The following is a 23,809-nucleotide window of genomic DNA, read 5'->3' as shown; positions in this document are numbered from 1 at the left end:
TTTAAAAATGAATACAATTTTCATAATTCTCCCAAAAAAACTTATACAAGCATAAAAAAGACAAAAACAATATACTGTTACACATGCTTTTTCAGCTGTTTACTTTCTCTTAATATCTAAATGGTCATGTTTATGATAATACTGGCAAAGCCGGGAATTTTTACGCATATGTGTATTTAAGCGGCAAAAATGCTCACGAGCTCAATGAGCAGCGGGTGTTTGATCATGACATAACCTAGACACCCTGTCACTTATTGTCACATGAGCGAAAGCGCTGACAGTAATACTCCATTCCTGATTTTCCTGTTGTTTGCAACATTGTGTGTTTTTAGGACGGTTATATGGCTGCTTGATGACCATTAAATTTTAATTAAATAAATAACAGTTTTCTATGGGTGTTGATTATTTTTCTGTAAACCGCACACCTAACCTGTTAAATGTCTTAAAAATAGGCAGCAGAGCAATGTTTGTAGTAACTGCGGTATAAGCGGAATAATTGACTCCGATCCTTTGAATTATTTGAAAATAATGCACACGGTGTAGACGCACTCTGGTTCGCGTCGTGCCCCATAACCACCTTGGGTATGCATTAATTACTTATAATTTGTCAATTATTCCATATATATATATATATATATATATATATATATATATATATATATATATATATATATATATATATATATATATATATATATTAGGGATGCTCCGATCGATCGGCCGCCGATCGTAATCGGCCGATAACGGCATTAAATGACGCGATCGGTACTCGCTAAATTTGCCGATCTAATGAGCCGATCTTTCTGTTTACTTTTGTCATCATAGCGTACCTGATGCGGCTTCAATTAGAGACCATTTTACACAGTGTGAGCATTTTTGTAACCCGTCGCTCATGTGCGACGTGCAGATTTAGATTTTTCTCTCTGCCTTTATACAGAGATTTGTGTATTTTCTATGAGGACGCACTCCGGTCAACAGCGCGATGCGTCTTCACTTCCTCATCAAACAGCGTTTACAACACATATCTATCGCTGACAATTGCATCCTCATGCCGAAAGTTTACTACTTGCATTCGTTTTAAAGTTTTGAAGGTTTAAACTTCCATTTTCCTCACCGCTGCTCTTGTTTGCGGACACCCGCCGCACGCATACGCAGCAGCCGGTCATCAGTGCACGTGAAGAGAACGATCTCTCCCATGTCTTAATGGTCACGTTCTTCCTGATCCCATTTTTTAGTTAGTGTGTAATGTTGCTATAATAGCATAAATAATACCTGTAAAACGATAAAGCTCAAAGTTCACTGCCACACTGTAAAAAATTGCTGTAAAAAAACGGGGAATTTTGGACAGTAATTTACCGTTTCTCATAAATACAGTTGAATACTGTAAATAAACATTAATTTGACAAGCAAACTAATAACAGCAAGCTACTGTTCAGTCTTACGGGATAATACAGTATTTTTTATGTCTGGTCAGGCATGTCAGACATGTGATGAACTCATTTGCAACCACGAGTCAAACTGATTTAACCACACTGTTTTTCGGCATTTTATTATACGAGAAGGAAGCAGAATTAAAGACTATATCCATTTTCACTCCGATTGTGACCTTACCAGCACTGAGACGGACAACGAATTCAAGTGTTTTTTACTCCTCGCCTGTATATCAAGGTAAGCACAACCTGAACAGAGTCTGTGTTTCTAAGTGAAATAATTGACAAAATGTTTTATATATTTGCTTATTTTTGAAATATTTCTAAAGAACGATTTATTTGATTTAGATATATTTAGGGCTGATTGTTAAACGAATTGGCAACTAGCTATATAAGTTAAATACAAATAAAGATGCTAATGTTAATTTGCAATCTAATCAAATGTCTGACTGACATGTGATTATCTATTGATATTTTTTTAAATCTACACGAGGGATTGGGCTCTGTTTCACCATTTGTTTGTATCTTTTTTCAATGTGTGAACTTTTAATCTTTGTACAACGCCTTGTGAATGTGTTAGCATTTAGCCTAGCCCCATTCATTCCTATGGCTCCAAACAGGGATGAATTTAGAAGCCACCAAACTGTAAACAATTGCATGTTTTCCCTATTTAAAGACTGTTACATGAGTAGTTACACGAGTAAGTATGGTGGCACAAAATAAAACTTTTGTTTGGAACCATTGGAATGATTGGGGCTAGGACAAAACGCTAACACATTCACGAGGCACTGTACAAAGATGAAGTGCACGCATTGAAAAAAGATAGGGCTGTATTAATTTGTGTAAGTTGAGGTAAGAACATAGTAAAATATTGAAAACGGCTAGTCCAAGGCTGATACTGCTGGGTAAGTGTAACAGTAAGGTATGGAGTATAGAACAATAAAACAGTAGGCCTATAGAAAAGTTTGTCAGTCTGTCTAAAAAAAATCTCTTTATGAAATTAATATCATTAGCTTTTCTAAGTAATGGATTTGCAGCAGTATAAAATCTGATATCAGTTTTTTGGGACATTAACTATAATTGTTGTCTGAATCAGTTGCTGGTGATGAAGTCACATTTGGAGGTTGGATGATCAGCAGTGAACATCATCTGTGAAGGCATCCAGCAAAGCTTCATCAGAGGGCTGGCTGCAGTTTTCGCATGTGTTCAACTTGCAATACCAAGATGAAGCTGCGAGGACACTGGAGTTTGTTCAAAGGTATATCCTCTACTAGCTGTTCAAGAATGTCACATTGCGTTAAATTAGTGTCTCTTTCTTGTTTGTAAATTGACTTTGATTGCATTAGGTCTTTTAAATAAATGTGCATATAGACAACACTGGGTTTAGGCCAAATCTGTTATCATGCTACATTTTTTGAATAAAGTATTTTTTCTCTCATTACTGCCAGAATGGCAACAACCTAGAATATTTATACTTTTTTCAATGCAGTTGGTTTTATCTGTCTTCATTGCAATTAATCTACTTAATTTACTTATCTCATTGTACTTTGTAGATGCTTAATTGGTGTGAACCCTAAGAGGGGAACAAAAGCCAGGCAGGTGAAGGTGTCCAAGAAGACGGGAAAGCTTGTACAGAAAAGAGCAGTAACTCTGAATCCCCATGTGGCCATCCTCATCAAAAACTTCATGGACTTTGAGTGGGGCTTTCACATTGTGTGCTGCAATGTTTTGATATTTATGTGACATCACAGCATTATGTTTTATTCAGCCCAGTCTCATTGGTGAGGCAGAAACTGACATTTAAGAATGCACTGAATTTTATTATATTTAATAAAAACAGTGTTTTATCATCATCCTTTGTTTGAGAATTTTTTTGCAAGCAATTTTAAGTGTTTACTTTAAAATTACATTTTAACAATGCTAGAAAAATAACATTCTACAGTATAAATTACAGCAGGAACCCTAAAATAACAGTATAATGCAACCAAACATCTGACAGTATTATACTGTGCAGCTCCCTTTTTTTACAGTACCGTCCCGTAATATTTGTACAGTAAAAAACTGTTGTTGTAAATTACGGTAGGTAATCTGTAAAATTACAACTTTATGCTGGCAAATCTAGCTGCCAGTATATTACTGTAATTTAACAGTGAAATTTTTTACAGTGCAGGTGATATATTTTCTTTAATAGAATTCGTCTTTCAAAGTCTACAGCGAACAGCCGGTTTGGACTACAGCCCTCTACTTCCTGCTTTAATGAAGTCAGTAAAACAGTTTGTTGACTAAACTCCTCCCACAGGAATACGTCAGTCGCCAGCTTTGGCTCAAACGGCTCTGCTAAGCTAAGCTGTGCAAATCACAACACATTAAACAAACTACACAATCCTGATACGTATTTCTGAAGGAGGGACTTCACAGAACAAGGAAGACATCACCCCGTTTTGAGGACAGTGAAAACAGCGCTATACAGATAAGTCAATTGTGTGAAAAATACCGCGTTTTTTTACACGTGAATAATGAACACATGTTATATTGCTCACTATAAACACAATCAAAGCTTCAAAAACACAGAAAGAACGGGAGCTTTAAAGCTACAGTATCCTAATTCATCTCTCAATAAAATGACTCTCTGCTCATCAGTGATGAACTGTTATACTTCATACAAATGCGTGTATATTTAATTCATACAGTAAAGACTGTGAAGTGTTTTATTTTAATTACTTTTAACAGACATAAACCTTTTTAAAGGCATATTACAGTTCTCTTTGCAAGAAGAAATATTTGTTGTGCTTAGTTATTTGATTCTCTATTAAAACAATAATATACTTAATTTATAGTTAGTTTTTATTTCTACAAACTCTGCTAGATTATAGATAAAATATTCCCATTCCACTGCTATTCTGTGATCTGCACTGATCGGCGATAGGCAGATCAGGATCTTGGTGATCAGTAATCGTGATCGGCCCAAAAAATGCTGACCGGAGCATCTCTAATATATATATATGTATATTATATACATAGCATCTTTACGTTAAAATTACATTAAAAATTCAAATCCATAATTTGATTTTCAAAGATTTATTATAAAGACTTCTTTTTCAAAATGCTATAAATCTATTGAATAAGTATATAAATGTGCATTTATCTTTGCCATGTTATATTCATTTAGTTGACTAGTGGTATACACTGATTAAAAAATAAACATTAATGGCATTCATCAAAACACTTACTTTGTCATATAAGGAACGCTGTCATTGCTGCTGTGATCCTTGGGACGTCGTCGCTGAACTTTTTTTGACAACGATCAGCTGACTCGTTACTCGTTGACTTTGAGTAAAATAATGGAAAGTTTTTCATAAGATCCCCTCGGGGTCAATGTGTTAGCATGACAGAAGCTTGACGCTGTGGTGTGAGAACAAACAACAGCCAGCATTTTTCCTTCGCCCGAGTGCCTCTCACATAAATTATTCGATTTTGATGGCTTACGTTTCTTCCCAGTCACAGAAAGCCACCACAGGTTTATCAATGCCATCAAAAGTATTATTTTGTTTTTGTTTGTTTGTTGATCATGAAGTACAAAGTAGATGAGGAAAGCTAGGATTCCTTGGACTCATCATGCCGCCATTATTGTTTACTATGCGTGTAATGGTGCGCTGTGATTTGTTGAGCAAATTTATTGCATTCTGCAGAGGAGGAGGACTGGTGTTTATTGCGTTTTGGGAAAAAAGGAGAAAAGATGACAGGATAACACAGCGGATATTGGATTTTGCGTAAAATTAAGAATTTACTTTTGAATACTGACCATATACAATTTTGGCAGTAACTCATTCTTTTAAAAAATGGCGTTTATCGCGTGTTGGAACCAAACTCTTAATATATATAGTTTTTTGTGCCTTATGCTTCTGACGTTCAGTCAACTGAGCGTTGGTGTGACATCTGAGACTCATCTTAATCCAAACGAAAAGTAAGCTTTATCCAAAAGAAATACATGTGAAAAGATTTTAATTTCAAGATTCAGAAAGCAGGCAGAGAAAAATAAAAAAACTAAAGCAGATGTCATATTTGCACACCTTAGTCCTCCTCGTGTTTCTGGTCTGTCCGTGCATTTTGCTTCAGCTAAGTGATCCCTAATGATGTTATGGCCGTTTGTGAACTGTCAGAGCAGCCATTTGCCATCCATTATTAATGCGATGGATTTCAACAGCCAGCTCGGCACTTTACACACCCTACACTGATATCTGAAGGCTGAAGCTTCCTTTACATCTTATGATATTTACTCTAATTGTGCAAAAACATTGCTAACTCAAATACAAAAGAATCCATCAGCTTTATTTTTACACCAATTTGCTTGTTGGGTAATTATCATACCGAACAAACGTGTGTCAAATTTCACCTCAAAATAAAAATAGCAGAGAAAAATAATGAATTCACTCCAATCTTGTTTGGACAATTTTTCTTAAAGGTAACATATCATGAAAATCTGACTTTTCCATGTTTAAGTCCTATAATTGGGTCCCCAGTGCTTCTATCAAAATGTGAAAACGAACATCTCAGTAACTTAGTTTTGGTAAACCATTCTCTGCAAGCATTTAAAAAAATCACAATTAAAATTTGGCTCCCCTTGTGATGTCAGAAGGGGATAATACTGCCCCTTAATCTGCACTATCCAACCACGACACTGCCATTTAGCGCAGAGATCAGCTCATTTGCATTTAAAACGACACACCCAAAAATGGCACATTTTTGCTCACACCTACAAAGTGGCAATTTTTAACATGCTATAATAAATTATCTATATGGTATTTTAAGCTAAAACTTCACATACGTTCTCTAGGGACACCAAAGATTTATTTAAAAAAAGTCTTGTGAAATGTCCCCTTCAAATAAGTATGAATCAATTGTAATAAATGCATTAAAATAATACTTCAACTTAATTCATCTCTATTTTGGGGTATTACAGTGATGGAGATTTGTATAAATTCCAAAATGTATCCTAATTTTAACGGGCCTGATAGGTGGATAGAAATAAGAGCTGCACATATTCTTGACAGGTTTCGAGAAAGTGTATTTATAAGCAGAGCTCAGCTGGACTGGATAAACACACAGTCCCAACAGAAACACAACAATGTCACACAAACTGCCAGCAAAACAGATTCAGAAAAAGTATAATGGATATAGTCTAATATTCACCATTAAACCTTTACTGCACCTTTAAACTTTAATAACAATCTACAGACATCGAAATCACACCACAACACACATACACTTTAAAACTATAGTATCAATATATCAATATTATGTTTAACAGTCTCATGCCATAACAACAAAAATAAAGATATTCACCTTGTCTTTGTTTGATGTGCTTGATGTGTTGTCTACATATTCATGTCATCTTATATTCATTTCATATTCACAACCAAGACTCACAGTTTCTCTGATCTCCATCATTATTTTCCTCACATCACACAGACTCCACCCCCTTATTCGTCTCTATAGCACATCACATCATCATCTCTCCCTCCCTCACTTTTATGAGTGTTTGCGTATGTACCCAGTCTCATCCATCTATTTTGGAAGAAGCTATGTTTATACACCGAATATATGCTAAATTTAGAACTGAAAAACTGAAGACACAACAATAACATTTCTGGACTATTCATACTGTATGTGACCCAGTCTGTGACTACATAAATTCATCCTGCATAATGTAAAGAACATTCTGTGAAAATATAATCTTGATATCTTTAATACTGACTGAGTAATATTTATGTCAAAAAGGGACATGACCAGCCCCTTGGGTTGTAATTTAACCTATGTCGGGATGTTTCAACCCAAAACGCTGGATTGTTTTAACCATTGCTGAGTCAAATATAAACGTTTTCTGAGTTAATTTAACCCAACGGATGGGCTTGATAGGTTTATAAACAGGTTTAGATAAAGTCTTGAAATAGATCGACTCTAGAGCAGCAGGTAAATGCCAGAGTTTCTCCTGCAGAGATGAGTCACAATCCAGCCAAGCAACCCCACCCCAGTCAGAAATAAGACTTCTGTAAGTCAGCACGAGGAAACAGCAGTCGAGCGACAGCTACACAAACGCTATGAATGGCAGCATCTGATTCGGCTTTAGTAGAAAAAAACACAGAGAATAAAAATCCTCTACTAATAACCAGTGAAATAAACTTTGATTTATCTGATTTGGACCGACAGTTGAATTGCATTAATTTGTTTAGAAAAGTGCTATATAAATAAAATTTGCTTGCTTGCTTGCTATATGAGTGACAATTGTGAAGGCTGCATTACAAGAACGACTGCGTCACTGCATGAACGACTAAAGGCTAGCAAGGCTGTCTCAATTCGAAGGCTGCTTAAAGGGATATTTCATCTAAAAATGAAAATTCTCTCATCATTTACTCACCCTCACAATGTCAGTGTTGGGTAAGTTACTCAAAAGAGTAATTAATTACTAGTTACTAGTTACATCTTCAATCATGTAATTAGATTACTTTAGAAATTACTCACTCCAAAAAGTATTTAATTACTTATTACTAATTACTTTCTAAATCCTATTTAGTACATGATACAAGGATAGGCTTGAAATGGCTCGAAGAAATAATATATAAAAGTACATCAATTATTCTGGTTCTACTTTAGGGTCCAATTCTATTAACTAACTATTAACTACTTTTGCCTCAATATAATCCAACTACTGCTTATTAATACTAAAGAAGTTGTTAATTTTAAGTATTGGTAGAAATGGGGAGGGTTAAGGATGTATAAGATTTTGTAGAATCAGGCATTAATATGTGCTATTAAGTATTAATAAACAGTCAGCATCTCATTAATATTAATGATAATAATCAACCAGTTAATAGTGAGAATTGTAAAATTAAACCATGTTAAATCCACTATTGTATTATATACATAATTGTTTTAGAGTCCAGAGACAGCATGTTGTTACATCAGAAGTAACTATAATTAGATTACAAGAAAAATAAGAGTATATTTACTTTTTCAAGGGAAAAGTAATTAAATTACAGTAACTAATTACTTAATAACTAGTTTCACCCAACACTGATGATGATCATGATTGGTTTGGTTACAAAAATGTCTCAAAATATTTTTCTTTGTGGTCATCAGAAAAAAGAAATTTATACAGGTTTGTAACAACATGAGGGTGAGTAAATGATGACAAAATAAAAAATTTTGAAAGCAGTTTCACCTGTAGCCTGGTAAGTAATGTTTTGCTTTAAACAAATGCAAATATTGCATATATTTTGAAATGTTTTTCTAATGCTACCCCACATATTTATTGTATACGATGACTTTGTACCTGTGGATATGATGAGAGGAGAACCGGCTTTAAGTAATGCTTTTCAAAAAACTTTTACGGCACTGTCCGAGTGCTGATAGGTTTCATCTCTCAAAGGGGATGAGAGCTGAGACTCTCATTGGTTTATTACACGTTACGCCCGAAACACACCCACTTTTGTTTTGTTAAATCACCCTTGGGTTGCTTTTTTTCCAGGGGGGGGAGAGTGTGGCAGTGCAGAAACTTTCCGCCACTACTCGTTACGAGAATAGGAACAACCCAATTTTTCCCCATTAAATTAGCAAAAGTGGATTCGGACACGCCCTTTAAGACTTAGATTGTTAAAATAGGACCCACTGTTTTTTGGATCAGTTGAAGATTCAGTGTATCCACAGTGTAGTGGATATTAGCAGAAATATAGATTAAGAACACTCATTAATGCTGGGGAAAGAGTTAATATTATTGCTACAATAGTGTTTCTGCTGTTAAGCGGCATCTACTGTTGAGAGTGAATGTGCGCTTTTATTCCACCCGCAGTTGTTTGGTTTAATTTAGCATAATTTCACAAAGCTAAAGTCAGACCACTCTGTTTCTTTCCTTGATATTTTGAAATAATAAAGAAACTATCATTATGATATACATTACAGAACAAGTTAATCTAATTTAACCACTACTTTTGATGCCACACATATGATGCATTTCTGATCATTTTGCTTAATAATATGCTTTCTTTGCAAAGCACAAAATATTTTTATTTCAGTAATAAAAAATAAAATCATCTGTATCATAATGCTAATCAGTAGCGAAAAATCATGATCGGTGCTTCACTATCATAGTGACCAAATCATATCACTGTGATATGTTTTTGTAACAATTTTATTTTGGGGCTTTTTGATCTTCATTCTTATAGGAAATTAAAATGTCGGCAGGAGATCAGGGGGCATTGGATCAGAACATGACCCAATCTAGACTCAAACTTGGGCACCATGAGCCAATATGTCTTAGGGACGCAAAACGGGTTTAAGGCCAGTGAGAGGCACCTTTTTTTATTGTTTTCTATGGACAGTGAGTGTTTTGCGCACTATTTGTGCCCAGAGCGTTTATGTGAACGGCTAAATGTTTACAGCATGTGCAGAGCTCGCCCCTCCACAGCCCCGATGAACTGTCACATGTTAAAACCACATAACGGGTGAAGTCACTGGATAACTGCAAATGAAGGGCCTGGCACTATGAAGTTTCTTGCGTGCCATCAGGCAATGAGCATCCTCAGCATAATTTTGTCAGTCAAAGCTCAACAAACTTCTCCTAAGCCACACCTGAATACCACTGTCAAAGATAGCAAAAACACTGCAGGCCCACACAATATAACCAACATCCCTAACCTGGTGTAAAATGCCTAGCTCAAAGATCAGCTGTCATTGTGTTCAGCTTTCTATTATTTCTATTTTTCTCACATCAGGGATCTTCATAAATGTAACTCTGTACACATAGATTGTTATTTTCAGGATCCCTGCACGGCACGGGTAAATTATTATGGCCATACAGAAAGCATGATGATTTAACTTCTACCGGCAGACTCGCCAAATGAGCTCCATTAATATTTTATTCTTTTAATATTTTAGGAACTGTGATATTTTGGGAGAAAATTAAAACTGTCTGACCTCCCGGTCATGAAAATTAACAACCCACTCAATATGTCATCTTTTCTTTTCATTTCTACCTCACATAAGAATATTAAAACTCATCTGTGCTCAAATACAGACACATGCCTGGGCTGTCGATTGCCCCATTAATACCCTTTAAACAACTTCAGTGTGCTTGTAAATGTATGTGTTTGCTAATATATGATAATGGTACATATTATGTATAAAGAATTTAGAGTATGTATTCACAAATTTTCCCATTTCAAAGCCTAAATATAAGGAAAAATGATCCCACACGGTATAACCAAAGAATTCGGGTCACTCATTACGGCAGAAATTAATTGATGTTAGGAGGGTTGACATAGATGCCGAAGTGCGCCGTCTTCAAGTGAGCTTGAAATAACCTATTTCTTTCCTTTCTGTATTCTTTGTCACCAGTTCAAATGTTTCTCTTAAATAACATCAAATCTCCCTCCTACTGCTGGCTTGGCTGACCTGAAAACATTAATTAAAAAAACAGGTTCATGCATCAAGATGATGCAGTTACATCAGGGAAATGCCTCCACCTAGTGGATATATCCTGAATTACAGCAACAAATAAGATCGGGACATATTAGATACATCCTTATAGCTGAAATCAACTGTCACACATGACACAAGCTCTTGTATAAGTCAAAACTAACTTATTGAAAGGAAATCCAAGATATTTCTCTACCTCTTTTAAATATCTAATGAAACGAATAATAATTTAGCAACTGGGGCACCATGCCACCTATCAAGCTGCGACCAAATTTACAGTTTTCAAATGATGAAACCTGGCAACAACCTTAACATAATTCCAAATGATAAAATTCATCTTTAATTAAATATAAATATGATCACAACTTAAGCGAGTCAGATCATCCCATAAACCAGTGGCTTACCTGTCGCTTGATGAAGCTGGAGGTGGTGTCTGAAGAAGTGCTGCCATCCGAACGTTTAAACCTGCCCTTGCGCTTCGGCAACTTTCGTGGTATCTATGTGAAGATATTTGCATCAAAACACTTCAATACACACACAAGCTTTACAGAAAAAAGATGCTAGTTGTTGACGTCTGCTCTTTATACCGCGGTTGCTGTTGTCTTATTAGCAAACTGGACTAAGGCCCCAGATGTTTATGGAGCTGCACAAGGCCTAAGGAGTTTTAATCATAAAGAGCACCTATTCACGTTTTTACATTTCCTCTGGTGTGTAAGTGTTTATTAGCAAAAGGTACAAACTCCAAAGTAAACAATGACGCGAGTTATCGTAAATCTCTTTTCTTGGACTACAACAAACACACAGATTGTAGGCAACAGTTTACTTCCTGGGATTGGTGATGTAGACAAGACCGACATTATCATAATTCATCCCGCTTCGGACTCACAGCCTGTAAGTTAACTTCTGTTAACAGTGCATTGGGAGTGAATCTTTCAAACATGGTAAGGGCGTCACTGACGTCAGAGGTATTCAGGCCAATCACAACATACAGATTAGCTGGCCAATCAGTTTCAGGAAGAGAGTGAAATCTGGATCTACAAAAATGTACGGTATGTGGAAAATAATGCGTTTTTTAACCATAAACCACGCAAACACATTATATTATACCAAATGCACAAAATAACCTTGTTTTTTAGCAATGAAACAGGTGCTCTTTAAAGTTAATTGGTTTTGAGTATACGAAAGCTCATTGACTGGGTTAAACTAGTAGTGACGTTTTAAAATGTCACATAAATATCATCTCAGGCAACACTGAAATAAGAAAGCAAAGCATTTTAAAGCATCTCATTAACTAGTATTGTTCCTTTAGCTCAGCCAGTAGAGCAATCCAAAAGGTTGTGGGTTTGGACAGTATACAAGTAAACGTATAGCTTGTAAGTGCTGTATGTTGCTTTGGGTAAAAATGTTAACTAGATAAACGCTAACCACCCTGGTATTCACATATGAGTCAATACCTAAATATAATGATGATGACCTCACCACCCATTAAACCAAGGGTTCTCAACCTTTGCCTTTTTTCACCTCCTATTTAAAGGTCCCCAACTCATAATCTATAAAATAACATTTACTAGAACTTGACATAACTACGCAGATGTATATCTGTAACCAAACACTAAGAAACATGCTGATTGTAAAGCTTGTTTTGTCTTATTTTGAATCATTTTAAATCATCTTGAGGCTTCATTGAAAGTGTGTTAAGGCCCCTCAGTGGTCCCCAGCCCCCATTTGTTGAGGAACACTGCATAACGCATGCAATAACTTTTCCTTCAATCGCCTATTAGAAGCAAATCCTTTCACTTTTCTTATTGTATGTATAATATATTATATATGTAGCCTACTATAGGAATAAGTATATGGCAGATGACCAATGGTCTTGGGTTGGCTACAGGTGAGAACCTGCAGTGAGTGAGAGTTTACCATGGAGGTACAAAGCTATAAGGATTTTAATACAGTTGGTCGGTAATAACTAGTAAAAGTAGGCTACACTGGAAAAAAAGAAAGTATTTGGACTGTAAAATGAACACTGAGCTTATAGAGCTTCGCCTGAAGGAGGAGGCCTTGGCTGCGGGTGGAAATCTCAGGGCGGAGAGGAAAACAGGAATGGGAGTTTGGAGGATGATGGATAAGAGCATCAAAACATCTTAACACCTCAATAAACATACAACCGCTTGTGTTTGCTTTAAAAGCGCGATGATAACATAGCCATATTGTGTAACTGTAGCGCTCTGCAGATACGGCATAGCCTATACATTTATGAAGCGATTTAATGGATGACTGATCCGACAACAAGTAGCAGCAAATTAACCATTTACGACATGATATACAAACAGTCTTACCTGAAAATAGTGCGACTGAGAAGCGTTTTCCACACCAGACAGAGGGTCTGCGGAAGATTTGGACATCTTTACTTGCACCATCTATTTGAGAGCGCAGGGAGGCGGGTGCATGGATGCATCGGTGCTTATTGGAAGAAACCGAGATACGAAATACATAGGATTGTCGAGGAAGAAGAGAGTATCATGACTGAACAGTGACGCCAAGTCTATCCGAACCAAATATACGATCAAAAAAATCCCTCGCGTGAATAACGCTTTTTTATGCACGCGCACGAATGTAACGTCCGTTTTTTATGCACGCACATTTTCTATCGATGCATCTCGCGCCACCGTGTGTGTGCAGAAAACTCTCTCTCTCCCCCTAGTGCATGCCATATTTGCCCCTTATATATAAGTGTCTCGTGTCTTTGTGTTTACATGAATTTGTCTATAAGCAACACTCATTTACCACCTTGCTATAGATGAAGATCTGGTGAATTGTGCACATCTTGATTTTCAGTGGTAAAAACCTGCATGTTAGTTAATTTGGTTAAAAGTCATTATTTTGAATTTTAACACTTTTTATACATAACATTATTTTTATACTTTTAATTATTTAAATTATTTGGTAGCTTATACTTACTGTCATGGCTCACAATATGTTACAGGAGAGAGTTTGTGTTTCTTTGTGTATGACATACAATGTTACTCTATTTGGTAACAGAGTTTGACAGTAACAGAATTGACACTGACTAATTCGGACAACATGAAGTAAGGAGGTTTTCAGCTATATACACATCTTGTGACACATGACAACGAGTAGTAACTAAACATATATTAAAGATACAAATAATGACTTCAGAGCAAGGCAAGAACACATCTTGTGGTGCAAAATGTTTATGCAGTACAAGTTTTTGGTTTTGTTGTATAAAATAATGCTAACAATATGAACGGCAAGAAACTGAATTAAAGAGCACCTACACTCACCTAAAGGATTATTAGGAACACCATACTAATACTGTGTTTGACCCCCTTTTGCCTTCAGAACTGCTTAATTCTACATGTCATTGATTCAACATGGTGCTGAAAGCATTCTTTAGAAATGATTCGAGCTTTGTGACATGGTGCATTATCCTGCTGGAAGTAGCCATCAGAGGATGTGCACGTGGTGGTCATAAAGGGATGGACATGGTCAGAAACAATGCTCAGATAGGCTGTGGCATTTAAACGATGCCCAATTGGCACTAAGGGGCCTAAAGTGTGCCAAGAAAACATTCCCCACACCATTACACCACCACCAGCAGCCTGCACAGTGGTAACAAGGCATGATGGATCCATGTTCTCATTTTGTTTACGCCAAATTCTGACTCTACCATCTGAATGTCTCAACAGAAACCGAGACTCATCAGACCAGGCAACTTTTTTCTAGTCTTCAACTGTCCAAATTTGGTGAGCTTGTGCAAATTTTAGCCTCTTTTACTATTTGTAGTGGAGATGAGTGGTACCCGGTGGAGTCTTCTGCTGTTGTAGCCCATCCGCCTCATGGTTGTGCGTGTTGTGGAGTCTGGCACCAACAACCATGCCACGCTCAAAATTGCTTAAAACACCTTTCTTTCCCATTCCGACATTCAGTTTGAAATTCAGGAGATTGTCTTGACCAGGACCACACCCCTAAATGCATTGAAGCATCTGCCATGTGAATGGTTGATTAGATAATTGCATTAATGAGAAATTGAACATGTGTTCCTAATAATCCTTTAGGTGAGTGTATAGCTTAAAGTACACCTATTATGTCCTTTTTACAAGATGTAATATATATCTCATGTGTGCCCAGAATGTGTCTGTGACGTTTCAGCTCAAAATACCGCACAGATCATTTATTACAGCATGTCCTAAATGACCCTACTTGGGTGGGAGCAAAAAAGTGCTGTTTTAATGTCTGTACCTTTAAATGCAAATGATACAGCTCCTCACTTCATTACAAACAGACAGTGAGCTCTTTCAGTTGAAATAGATCTAATTAATACAGTCTGAAACAATAGTATCTAGTGGACAAAGTACAACTCGCTGAGGGTGGAAACACAGGACTGTAAGTGGGCGGGCTTTATCAATGTGACCTCACATTTATAAGAGAATCAAAATGGCATGTCTAATGAGACTGCTTTAGTTTAATAAGGATTAAAAAGAAGGAAAGGGTGGATGTTTTTCATTGTAGGGTGGTTGTGTTCACATACTGCCAACAGACATTATGTCCAAACATAAAAAAGTGGAAAAGTGGATTTTGCATAATAGGTGTTCTTTAAATAAGAGGTCTTTCTATAGTAAAAGCTATAGATTGTCTAGGTCATTTGCGCAAAAGAATGAATGAGAATTAATTATTTGAAATATGGTTCATTGCACATTGCTGTCAAACTCTTTTCATCTATAATATCACGTGGATAGGCCTGGAAACCTATTATAGTGCATGTTTACTGTTGTCCAGCAGAGGGCAGCATTGTCATAACTTTGCCATTTCTGTTTTAATCAAACATGTAAGATAATGCAACGACTATTTTTGTTTTACCCCATTCAGAATCTTTGAAGAGCTGGTTACCACAGAACTAACAAAAATATCATCATTACAGCCAAACTTAGAAAAATGAAAAAGATAAGAGGTTAATTTTCATGTGAGGTTTATTATCACTATAAACACTTAAACTCAGACACAAAATACATAAACTGCATGCACTCGGCAGTTTCAACATTCACATCATCTAAAGCAGTGATTAACATCATTCTTTTTCAACAGTAAGCAAGACCACTTGACCCTCCATTCCCATAGCCTTGAGTAAAACATTCAAATACTGTACATACACTTTACTTTCTCCATTAGTTTAGGAGCATCATGGAATTGTTTGGCTACATTAAGCGCTCTTTTGTCCCTTGTGTGGTCTGTCTGAAGTTAGAAGAGACTCGTTTCACTTGATTCCAGGATTTTTGGAAGAGGTACCTGCGGATGTAAAACAGAATTAATGATTTCACAGTGATCTATGTGTCTGTGGGGTACACTCTTCAAAATAAAGGTTCCTTCCTTAAAGGTTCTTTTTCAGGCTGTGAACCTAAAACATCTGCAGAACCTTTCTGTTCTTTGTAAATAAATGTACTTCAGATTATAAAAACGCAAGAAAGAAATGGATTTCTTTGAATGAATGCTTCTTCGGCGAACCAAACATTTTTTTCTACGGCATCACTTAACCTTATAGCACCTTAATTTTTTAAAATGGTACCACCTCACTCCATTATCACTATATTTCATGATTTCATTATTGTGTTTGGACTTTTGGAATTGTTTGGAATTCTAAATATAAACGTGTCAACAAATGTATGTAAAATGTATATTCACACATTTTACATTTTAAGAATGTGTTTTATTCAGACTTATAAGATTTATTTGGCATACCCCTGAAGCAAGTTGATAATTCATTGTCAGCGAATAGTGTGAATTTTTCATTTATAAACATGCAAGATATTTGTATATAAAAATAAAGTATATAAAAACACTTAAAGGGACACTACACTTTTTTGAAAATTGCTAGAGTTAAACATTTGATTTTTACCGTTTTGGAATCCATTCACCCGATCCCTGGGTCTGGCGCTAGCACTTTCAGCATAGCTCAGCATAATCCACCGAATCCGATTAGACCATCAGCATCGCGCTAAAAATAACCAAAGAGTTTTGATATTTTTCCTATTTAAAACTTGACTCTTCTGTAGTTACATCGTGTACTAAGACCGACTGAAAATTTGCAATTTTCTTATATATGGGTAGGAACTATACTCTCATTCTGGTGTAATAATCAAGGACTTTGCTGCCGTAACATGGCTGCAGCAGGCGCAATGATATTACGCAGTACCCGAAAATAGTCCTCTGCTATTAAAAGTTACCAAGGGAACAATTTTTGGCTGCTGCGTAATATAATAAAGAGTGAAGTTTTAAATAGGAAAAATATCGAAACTCTTTGGTTGTTTTTAAGCGTGATGCTAATGGTCCAATCAGACTCAATGAATCATGCCAAGCCATGCCAAAAGTGGTACCGCCAGTCCCAGTGGGTCAGCTGAATGAACTCCAAAACAGTAAAAATCCAATGTTCAACTCCAGAGAAGCTGGAAAATCAGCATTTTTTTTAAGTGGAGTGTCCCTTTAACACGATATATATTGTACATTGTCTATAAAAAGGGTCAATAAATGGTCACTAGCTGTCACTGGGTTGGTACCCTTTTTAAAGGTACACATTTGAACATAAAGGGTTCATAATAGTACCTCAGAGGTACATACTGGTACCAAAGAGTCCATAATAGAGTGGACATTTCACAAGACTTAAAATAAATCTTTTGTATACATATGTGAAGTTTTAGCTCAAAATACCATATAGATAATTTATTATAGCAAACTGATCGCCATAATAGTGGTTTGTTGAAATTGAAACTCAATTGCACGGTCAATTATTTTCTCTCTCTCTCTCTGCATTAAATGGCAGTGCCGTGGTTGGATAGTGCAGATTAAGATGCGGTACTATTATAATAAGATCCCCTTTTGACATCACAAGGGGAGCCAAATTTAAATGACCTATGCTTGATAGAAGCACTGAGACCCCAATTATAGCATTTAAACATGGAAAAAGTCAGATTTTCATGATAGGTCCACTTTAAAGGGTACTGCCCCAGTATCAGCTTGGGACCATTTTTTGACCATTTGTTCTGATAGTGAGACTTAAATCCTGCACACAGCAGCTACAGTAATTGGTTGTATATTTGAGAGACCTTACGTACCGCTTTTAGATAGGCCACGTTGCTCTGCCGAATCTCAGTGAGGAGCTGATCTCGAGGCGTCAGATCCACTTTTGGCGGTTCTCGTCTTCGCGGGACTGGCTTTAGAGTCCTTATCATATCTTTAAGGTTGGGTGTCTCATCCACAGATTTTTCACAAGCTGCGCGATTCTTTTTAGAAACGCTTCTCAGCTGAACATTAGCTCTTCCCTCTCTTCTCTCGTCCTTATGGTTGAGATCCAGAAGTGGATTTCTTCGTTTAGGAATCTTTTTTAGCTGTACTTCCTGTAAGAGATTACCAGAGTTCGAGCTGGGAGCACGCTGTTGAGGCTGAGGATGCTTCATCTTCCGAACCTGCTGAGGGGGACTCGGTTGTGGGGAAGGTTCTGGAGAACCTTGAGGAACCTTCTGAGCTTCTTGAGAACTTTGCAGTAGGGCCATTGGGATATAACCACCTAACATTTCCAGCATACCAGGAGGTAAGTTCAGGGAGTTCTCGTACATCTCTATGACCTTTCTTTGCTCTTTCGTCTGCTGGAGCTTCTGCTCCTCCATTCTTTGCTGCCTCTGACGGTCCAAGTTTCTCGTGAGAAGATTGGTCACTACCATCCGAGGTCCCGGGAGCTCAAAGTGGTAACCCATTTTTAGGAGAGTATTGTTGGCCTTGAGCAGACGAGACACTTCCATTTCTGCGTGGTGACCGAGCATGTGCCTTTGGTTGTGGAAGCGAAGTTCAGTAAGCGTTTCATTGAATTGTAGGCAGCGTATTATCGCAACGATTCCTTTTCCTGTTATGAAATTTGATTCGATGTTTAGCGTGGTGATGCTTTTGTTCTCTCTGAGCATGTTTGCCAGTGCAAATGCCACGTTTTCATCCGCTCCGGTGTTCGCAATGCTGAAGGTCTTAACGTGCCGATTCTTCTTGAGCGCGTTGACGTAATCATGGAGCATTTCTTTGGGAATGTTTTCAATGTTGTTAAGGTTGACATCCGTGATGGAAGGGTTGTTTTTACGGATCTTATCCAAAGTTGTCTCCAAATTGGTTTCGTTCCCAGAAGGTCTCGCAGTTTTCTTAGCAAGACTATTTCCACCTAGGGCAAGTTTGGGGATTTTTAGCTTAGATATGATCCGTTCCTCTTTCTCAGGAACCCAGTTTTCATATGATGAAGGCGCAGGCGCAGGCTCAGACTGGACTGAATCTGCTGTCTTCTCATTGGCTTCAGATTCAGTCTCATTACATGATGAACTCTCAGGCTTTATTTCAACGTTCGTATCTGGAGTCTCTTTAGATGGTACTACAACATCTTCTGAGGTCACTTTGGGACCGTTTACCTCCAATTCCACCTTGACAGGCACTTCACTTTCTTTGTCCCCTTCCTCGACCTTAACTATCAGTTCTTCAACATCATCTCTCTGTTCTCCATTAACCTCCTCGGCAGTCTTCTCATGGACATATTCAACCTCTTTAACTTGATCTTCTTTTGCAGCAAGTTCTTCTTCTTCTTTCTTCTGGTAATGACAAATGTACAGAAAGTTTAAATCCGATGTAGACAACTTTTAAAGATAGGCTACAAATTCAGAAACACTAAATCTCTCCAGGAACTTGCTCAGAGCCTAAAAATAGCATGTCCTATTTGAAATCGCTGCATGATGGCTTGGTTGCTGTTTGATGGCATTTGTTGTTGAAACATTATTGGCCACCTTATTGCAGTAGTTATAAATAGTCGATTTTGTCAGATGGTCAGATAAAATATCGCATGACTTTAAAGGACGGCGATATTATTAACATCTAAAATAGTTTTAATCCCCGTTTCAAATATTTTGTGTTAAATATCGTGTTTCAGGTAAAATGCAAATATTTATGTTATTCATGTAATAGGCCACTTTCACATTAAACACATCTGGGTAAACACTTTTTTATGTATCCCAACTATAAACCCATGTATGTCTTAATAGATAATAGTAAAATATAGTAATATTTCGCAACAAACATTACACGTCATCAAACCAAAATGCACTACACTCAGAACATAATGGCGGCCTCTATAGGTTAAAATGAGTATTACATGTTGTTGTTGTTTTTTTTAAGTACTGAAAATATTGCATGTGTTTTTAGTTGTAGAAGGCAAATATAATGTCTTCATAGTCGAGGTAACCTTTCACAAATGTGAAAGCATGCAAACAGGAACATTTAAAATTTTGCTAAAAAATAAACAAAACCTTTTTTACAAAAGTATGAATTACAGTTATTTCGCATCAAGATGAAGATCATAATGTTATGTGTGACTTTATTCTATCGATAAAATAACCTGTATTCATAAAAACAATACCTAAGAGTCCTACCTTGCTGGGTAATATAGTTACAGGAGCTCTCTCCTCGTCCAGCATACGTTTCGATTTTTTCTCCCAGTACAGATATTCCACCAATGATCTGTGATCAAATGATCCAGTAGGAGGTTTTTCTGTCTGGTCCTTTTGTCTCATTCCGACCGGGACTCTCTCGTCTGGAGCGATCTCCTCCATCTCTTTCTGAAGCTCCTTGAGCTCCTCAGCCGACAGGCCCGCCAAAATCTCATCCTCGTCGATCTCTTCTTCTGACTCCGGATCACTTGAATCTGCAATGAAATGTGTATATTTACTGCACGGCTTTATTCTGATTGTGTCATTCGGTTAGTTTCATTATTTCGATTATTAAATTTTTTTTACTAATGTACCAAGCCCCTAAGGTGACATTGGGGTAAAAAAATGTAAAGTTTAGTTTCATGTGCTCAAGTGAAACTTTCATGTGCTCACGTGAAGACTTCATGTGCAGAATTGTTTTTGAAAAATTTATTTTAGAAACTAAGCTCGATAGTTTCACGTGCGCATGCGAAACTAAACTTTATTTAATTTTTGCTCCATGTCCCTTTAGGGGCTCTGTTCTAATGCAGGGATTATAATTTTGTCTGAGAAAACATACATGCTTAAAAATACAGATGCTACCAGCCTGATCTTACAAAAATCTGTACGTATTTTATGAGTTGGCTAATTCGTATGAATTTGTATGAAGTGATTCCTACAGAAACATATGATTATCATAAAAACATAAAAGAAACCCTGCCCCTAACCCCATTGTCATATGGGTAAAATGTGGGCATATAAATTAATATTAATATAAATTAGCCATCTCGTAAATACATACAAATTGCTATGAGATAGGGTTGAATGCTACACAACGCCATAGAAAAACCACATGCAGTGGCGGCTGCTGACTTCGAGGCGAAGCTTTTGTTTAGCCCATCATGTGTGTGGCTCGGCATGTCAAAATATGTGTTCGGCGCGTCATGTGAACCTATGTGCATCATGCGTCTTATCAAAATAAGTGCACTGTAAAAAAAACTTTGCTGCCTTAAAATTTTTTGTTGAATCAACTCAGATTTACAAGTCATGTCAACAGAAATTAGTTGTCACAACTTATAAAATATAGTTGACTTAAATTTATAACTTATAATAACTCACCTGTAGTTATAACAACTCATCTCTAGTTAAGATAAATAATAGTAAGTTGAAATGACTTGTAAATCCGAAATGATTCAACAAAAAATTTTAAGGCAGCAAAGTTTTTTTTACAGCGTGTCTGCTGCAAAGGCGTCTTAAGGGTTTATGCTAAAAGAGACGTTTGCGTTTGCCAGATATTTGCTTAATCTCATGCGTAATCAGAGTTTACTGTTAAGTGAATGTTTTGTAAGTATTTTGTGAACGTGAGCATCTCTTTTATCATAAATCCTTTCCGAAGCGTGTACAGCAAACACGTATTTTGACGAGATGCATGATGCACATGGTTCACATGACGCAACAGATATTTTGACATGACAACCAACACATATGACACTCCGAACACATATTTTAAAATTGCGCCCCTTGGAATAGAAGTCAGCGGCCACCACTGATGCCATGTGCCAAATGCCATGTTGGTGCCAAATGCCATGTTTTTGGTCTGTGTGGTTTAACATCCAGACAACAACAACATTGTTTCACTAAAGTAGTGCAAAAAAGGTTTTGACTAAATCGTTCATCGGGGAACCAAAATGGTCCTTTTATGGCATCTCTGTGAATAACTGTGAATATTTCTTAGAAATGTAGAAATGATAAATACATTTCCATTATTTTAATAAACAGACAGTGGCCAAAGTTGGTGTGGTCTACTGCGACATAACATGTCTCAAATTGTCTTTTTTCTTATAGAAATTAACGGTTTAATAACAAAAGCTAAAGAAGAAAATACCTTTGACTTGAGAAGTATCTTTCTGTCTTAGCCCTACTGGCACTCTCTCATCTGGAGCGATTTCCTCCATCTCATCCTGAAGCTCTTTGAGCTCCTCAGCCGACAGACCCGCCAAAATCTCATCTTCATCGATTTCATCTGCGTTTGACTCCCGATCGTTGCACACAGACATATTCGCTCCGAACGTTCCCAACAGAACTAAGGACACTGTTTTCCAAAAGAACAGAGCGCAGAGAGCTTAACTCAGCTCCAGACAGGACTCAAGGCCTTACACCACATGTACCATCTAAAATAACTTCCATTAAACAGAAAGTATTTATGGAACAAGACATGGACGTGGTCTTTTTTCAGCAGCTTGTGCCAGCTGGACCTCCCCCTGCATTTCGACATGATGACTGTTCACTTGAGTGAGTGAGAGAGAGAAAGAGAGAGAGAAACAGGTGGACGTGTCATTCAAATAGACGTTTCACCAGCAAACATTGTACTTAACTAGAATTACAAGATGACTATGAAAAGGAAACTCATTGATTAATTTTTCAAAGTCTGGATAATCTCTAATTGTCTGTGTTTAAAGGGCATCAACAGTGGGAATACGGTGTGATTTGGAAATAACCTGTAATCCTTCACAGATCTATGGAGACAGAAATAATATCTCTCTGATGTACACAGGGGGAAACTGGGCGGTCAAGAAAAGCAGGGTGATGTAGCATGGAAAGACTCCAGACGGTGCTGTCTGATCAAAGTGTGTTGCAATTTTTACACACACTTGATGTTTTTGTTTTCTTTTGTGTTTGTATATGTGTTTCTTTTTCAGAATCCAAACAAATTGTCGAAAAATCACCACATCCATTCGTTTTTCACTAAATGAATAAATGACTTCCTACACTCCCAGACTCCAAAAATTTTACCTTTTTGTTAATGGGACGGTACCTTTTAAAAAGGTCCTAATATGTACAAATATGTACCTTTGAGGTACCAGCACAGACCTTAGAGGTACCCATATAGCTTTTAGGTACAAAAGTTTAGTTTTTGAAAAGCTACTGCCACAATGAAAACTTTTGTACCTTCATGTACCTTTTTTTTTCTGAGAGTGTATGTTATACTGCAGTGGTTCTTAGCCCTTTATATTCAAGGCCCCCCTATTGCCCAAAACAATATTTGAAGATTCACAATTTCTACCAAAACAAACAAACAAACAAAAAAAACAATAAGAAATGTGTTGGTTGTTTTGGCTTATTTGAATGCTTGTTTTGAATAATTTTGAGTCATCTTGAGACCCCCTTGGAAATTTGTTGGGGCCCCCCTGTGGACCCCAGCCCCCTGATTGAGAAACACTTGAGATCATTTTTAAGTGGATTCAAGATTTTTTAAATGTAGCACATTTTTTAATATATCAGCTTTTAAATTGTTTAGTAGAGCCAAGATATACACAACACAATCTTTAGATCTTCAACACAATTAAATTCAAGACACTTTTTGAGTCCTTAATGCTGAGTAAAACTAGTTTATTTTTTGTACAATCT

The 23,809-nt window shown here is 36.8% G+C and overlaps 2 protein-coding genes and 1 long non-coding RNA gene across 6 annotated transcripts in view; 1 reads left to right on the top strand and 2 right to left on the bottom strand.

Moving 5' to 3' along the window:
- cacnb3a (calcium channel, voltage-dependent, beta 3a) overlaps positions 1-13,599 on the bottom strand; it is a 103,745-nt gene extending 90,146 nt beyond the window's left edge. The window contains exons 1-2 of one of the 3 annotated variants that reach the window (XM_073874977.1): positions 13,238-13,599; positions 11,306-11,398 (exon numbers count right to left, since the gene is read on the bottom strand). In XM_073874977.1, the coding sequence (XP_073731078.1) occupies positions 11,306-11,398; positions 13,238-13,318 (174 nt within the window). In that variant the 5' untranslated portion in view covers positions 13,319-13,599. The remainder of the gene's footprint in view (positions 1-11,305; positions 11,399-13,237) is intronic. The other 2 variants (XM_073874975.1, XM_073874976.1) reach the window with 2 other exon arrangements.
- On the top strand, positions 1,310-3,283 carry LOC129441399 (uncharacterized). Its single transcript, XR_012373057.1, has 3 exons — positions 1,310-1,668; positions 2,527-2,688; positions 2,984-3,283. It is a non-coding gene; the product is annotated as an uncharacterized lncRNA (long non-coding RNA).
- A 2,272-nt stretch (positions 13,600-15,871) lies between the features above and the next one.
- On the bottom strand, positions 15,872-22,623 carry lmod3 (leiomodin 3 (fetal)). Of its 2 annotated transcripts, none has more exons than XM_073874973.1 (4): positions 22,287-22,623; positions 20,366-20,637; positions 18,026-19,528; positions 15,872-16,205 (listed from the first exon to the last, which is right to left on the bottom strand). In XM_073874973.1, the coding sequence occupies exons 1-4, from the start codon at positions 22,456-22,458 to the stop codon at positions 16,158-16,160; spliced, it is 1,995 nt and encodes a 664-aa protein (XP_073731074.1). In that variant the 5' UTR covers positions 22,459-22,623; the 3' UTR covers positions 15,872-16,157. The 2 variants fall into 2 exon arrangements, with proteins under 2 accessions (XP_073731074.1, XP_073731073.1); XM_073874972.1 differs by having other exon boundaries at positions 18,026-19,531; positions 22,287-22,620.
- Between the last annotated feature and the right edge of the window lie 1,186 nt (positions 22,624-23,809).

This window comes from Misgurnus anguillicaudatus, chromosome 13 (assembly GCF_027580225.2).
Source record: "Misgurnus anguillicaudatus chromosome 13, ASM2758022v2, whole genome shotgun sequence".
Classification (NCBI taxonomy): Eukaryota; Metazoa; Chordata; class Actinopteri; order Cypriniformes; family Cobitidae; genus Misgurnus; species Misgurnus anguillicaudatus.
The sequence above is the reverse complement of the archived record's forward strand: the minus strand, read 5'-3'. Positions and strand labels throughout refer to the sequence as shown.

What these genes read in the sequence shown, in the direction of transcription:
- lmod3 (XM_073874972.1), bottom strand. Translation starts at nt 22,458, where the DNA reads ATGTCTGTGTGCAACGATCGGGAGTCAAACGCAGATGAAATCGATGAA. An exon ending in TAACTATATTACCCAGCAAG is followed by an intron (nt 19,532 to 20,365) that starts GTAGGACTCTTA and finishes TGTCATTACCAG; the next exon opens with AAGAAAGAAGAAGAAGAACT. An exon ending in ACGTGGCCTATCTAAAAGCG is followed by an intron (nt 16,206 to 18,025) that starts GTACGTAAGGTC and finishes TTACATCCGCAG; the next exon opens with GTACCTCTTCCAAAAATCCT.